This window comes from Toxotes jaculatrix, chromosome 14, assembly GCF_017976425.1.
Source record: "Toxotes jaculatrix isolate fToxJac2 chromosome 14, fToxJac2.pri, whole genome shotgun sequence".
Taxonomy (NCBI): domain Eukaryota; kingdom Metazoa; phylum Chordata; class Actinopteri; family Toxotidae; genus Toxotes; species Toxotes jaculatrix.
Window position 1 is genome coordinate 8,652,558 of NC_054407.1, and position 2,941 is coordinate 8,655,498.

The 2,941-nt window shown below is 38.4% G+C and overlaps 1 protein-coding gene across 3 annotated transcripts; it reads left to right on the top strand.

Moving 5' to 3' along the window:
* The first annotated feature begins 464 nt into the window (after window positions 1-464).
* Window positions 465-2,115, top strand: rgs1 (regulator of G protein signaling 1). 3 transcript variants are annotated; one of them, XM_041055142.1, is made up of 4 exons: window positions 465-639; window positions 878-938; window positions 1,058-1,224; window positions 1,428-2,115. In XM_041055142.1, exons 1-4 carry the CDS (start codon window positions 607-609, stop codon window positions 1,602-1,604), a joined length of 438 nt encoding a protein of 145 aa, XP_040911076.1. In that variant the 5' UTR covers window positions 465-606; the 3' UTR covers window positions 1,605-2,115. The 3 variants fall into 3 exon arrangements, with proteins under 3 accessions (XP_040911076.1, XP_040911075.1, XP_040911077.1); XM_041055141.1 differs by having other exon boundaries at window positions 854-938; window positions 1,428-2,114; XM_041055143.1 differs by having other exon boundaries at window positions 472-540; window positions 859-938; window positions 1,428-2,114.
* The last annotated feature ends 826 nt before the right edge of the window (window positions 2,116-2,941 follow it).

Genomic DNA, 2,941 nt, shown 5'->3' on the forward strand with positions numbered 1-2,941 from the left:
GGTCAAGATATTTCCTGGAGCTTCCTGACCATTGTTAATTGCTTTAGTTAAATCTCATCCTGAATTTGACACGTAGTAATCTACCACAGTCCCCCACTGTGTTACCATATCCCTCACTATAGAACCTGGTTTATAGTCCTTATTAAGTGGTGAAGAAATAAAGTATCTGATCTTTAGAAATTCATTGGTTTCTTGATCAGATTCATTTAATTATTCCTTAATCTGAAATTCTCAGACTGTCACATCCATGTTAATGGTGATCACTGTTTTGGACATTGGCGAGGTCAGCTTTAATCACAGCTGAGCTCTCTGCTCTTCAAAGTGCGACAGGCATGGAAGGATGCCCCGTCTCTCCCAAGAGCAACAGCACTTTGCATACAGATTTCCATATATTCCATCTATGTAGGGTGGGGTAGGGGGGCCATTTAGATTTGTTCAGTCACTTGACTCCCTCATTTCCAAACAATCACAACCCCATCTTCAGTCTAGCAGGATCTTATCTCTGTCTCCCTTCGTAGAGGACGAGGAGATGGCGATAAAGTGAGTTACTGCATATTTGATTATTGGGCCTTTACCATTTTCAGCAGACAACAGCTTACAGCAGCCATGTGGAAAATACCAAAGAGGTTTCCACTCACTGTAAGTCTCACTTGGCATTGTGCTTTTATTTCTGAATGGGTTTATAGTGACTGGAGGATGATCAATGCATTAGACTGAGTGTTTGCAGGTCATCTTAAAACATATCACATACTTAAAATGATCAATTAATTGGTCTGCAGGTGAGGTTTAGAGGTATGTGCTGTGGAGTTCATAGATAACTGGGCTAGTGATAGATCTTGATGCTCTTTTCAAGGGTAGATTGTGTTGCTTTCCCAAGGATCCACTGGAGGATGTTGAGGCTTGGACTGAGTCTGTGGACAAAGTCCTTGGTTGCAAAGGTGAGAGTCTCTTCTGACTGTGTATATATATGTATGTGTATAAATGTATATATAAATGTATAAAGATTTGTTTGTACATACACTTTCTCACTTTACATGCGGTCATCTCTGATTTCCAGCCGGACAGATAGCTTTCCGGGAGTTCCTGAAGTCTGAGTACAGTGAGGAGAACATACTGTTTTGGCTCGCCTGTGAGGAGTACAAAAAAATCAAGACCGTCCCAGAGATGATCTCGTCTGCCAACAGGATCTACTCAGAGTTTGTCCACTCAGAAGCACCAAGACAGGTAAATGACTGCAAGTTGTATAAAAAAAAAAAAAAAAAAAAGAATTGTAGGAATTCAAATTGGGAACATGTGCAAAGATGGTTTTTAGTAAGCCTACTGTGATGTAGTAACTGTGATAAAGCTGTGTATTTGTGCCTCAAGTTGTTTCCCCCCAAGAAAAGAGTTGCTCTAATACGCCCCTGGGCAATATTGTTTGATTCTAGATCAACATAGATTGTGGTACCAGAGAAAACATAACAAAGAACATCTCCCAGCCGACCCTGACTTCATTTGATACAGCACAAAAGCTCATCTACAGCCTGATGGCCAGGGATTGCTACCCGCGGTTCCTCAAATCTGACATCTATCAGGGACTCCTGAGGAGAACCCATTCAAGGTGACTGTTTTAAAACTGACAGCCTCTCAGATGAGGGCTGGCGAAATCTTCTCTCCAACTCTGATCTGCTGTAGCACACTTTGATTTCAGTGTGGATAACAGGTTTATGCCATACAATCCAGATCCTAAGTGTAGCAGAAATAGCTTTTCCCAACCTGTGTGATTCAGTAGACAGTTACAGCTCAAGTGAATTTGAGGTTTGTATTATACTTTATATCTTTAATCATGTTAAGGTTAAAAAAATTATTTAAAGAGACTGCGCACATAATTCTTCTGTGATTATCTATCTTCTCTCCACCAACCTTTCAAGTTAAAAATTAAAAAAGGATTCCTTTATTGTAAAGTATTATCAAAAGTTTATACAATTGATTACGGAAATACGAATCCAAAAATAATATGAGAAATTCAGCTTTCACTTGCAAATAAATATGAGTGTATTGTTAAACTTCTCTTGCTTTTGTGTTCTATCAAACATTTTCTTGTACATTTACGCTGTAGTTTTTGAAATATCTTAAAAACAAAAACTAAATATAATCAGTTGAATGACATTTGGGTGTGGTCTTTTTGAATGTAATGCAAATCACCTTTGTTGTTGTCAGAGAAGGGCTGTCTGCATACACTGTACTGTAATTTGGTCATTGGTCACATAAACACCAGATGGCAATAGAGTCCTTCAAGCAACATCACGTGGTCAAGTGATGTCTGGGGCAACTTCCTCCAACCTTATGTAGTGTATTTCTACATCATCTCAGCTGCACTTAGAAGAAGTGTGTACATTAAGCATAACAAGAAGAGGAACTTTATGAATCAAATCTGTCTAGAGTTAAATTTATGGTAGCAGACCGGGAGCGGGAGGGCGGGGTTGTGCTTTTGGTGGCAATTCAATCGGTTTCATCTTGCCAGGCGAAATCATTCATCGAGTATCAAGTATTCATCAAGTATCAGAGAGGACTGAGGTCACAACTTTGAGTCAGATGAAATGGAAAAAGTCTCTCACTGAGCTCATTGTGCTTTATGTAAATCTCCCTTCAAAATAAGATCAGTGTAGGCTGTGTCATGCAGCCTACGCTGATCTTAGTTTTTGGTCATCTTAGACAGTATTTGTTTTTCATTTTTCATTTCTAGTTAGGACATTGAATTTTACAAGCTAATTGTCAATGTAAAAAGTATGCAAATACACTAAAGAACACAATAAAGCAGGTTTTCTAAACTGCTTTTAGATACATTGTTCAGATCCACCATGATATTTTCTCATGGAAAATATTGCTATGAGCATATAGGATTTAAATCAATAGAACATGATGGATACAATACTTAAAATATTGTTCCCTTTTGCATATT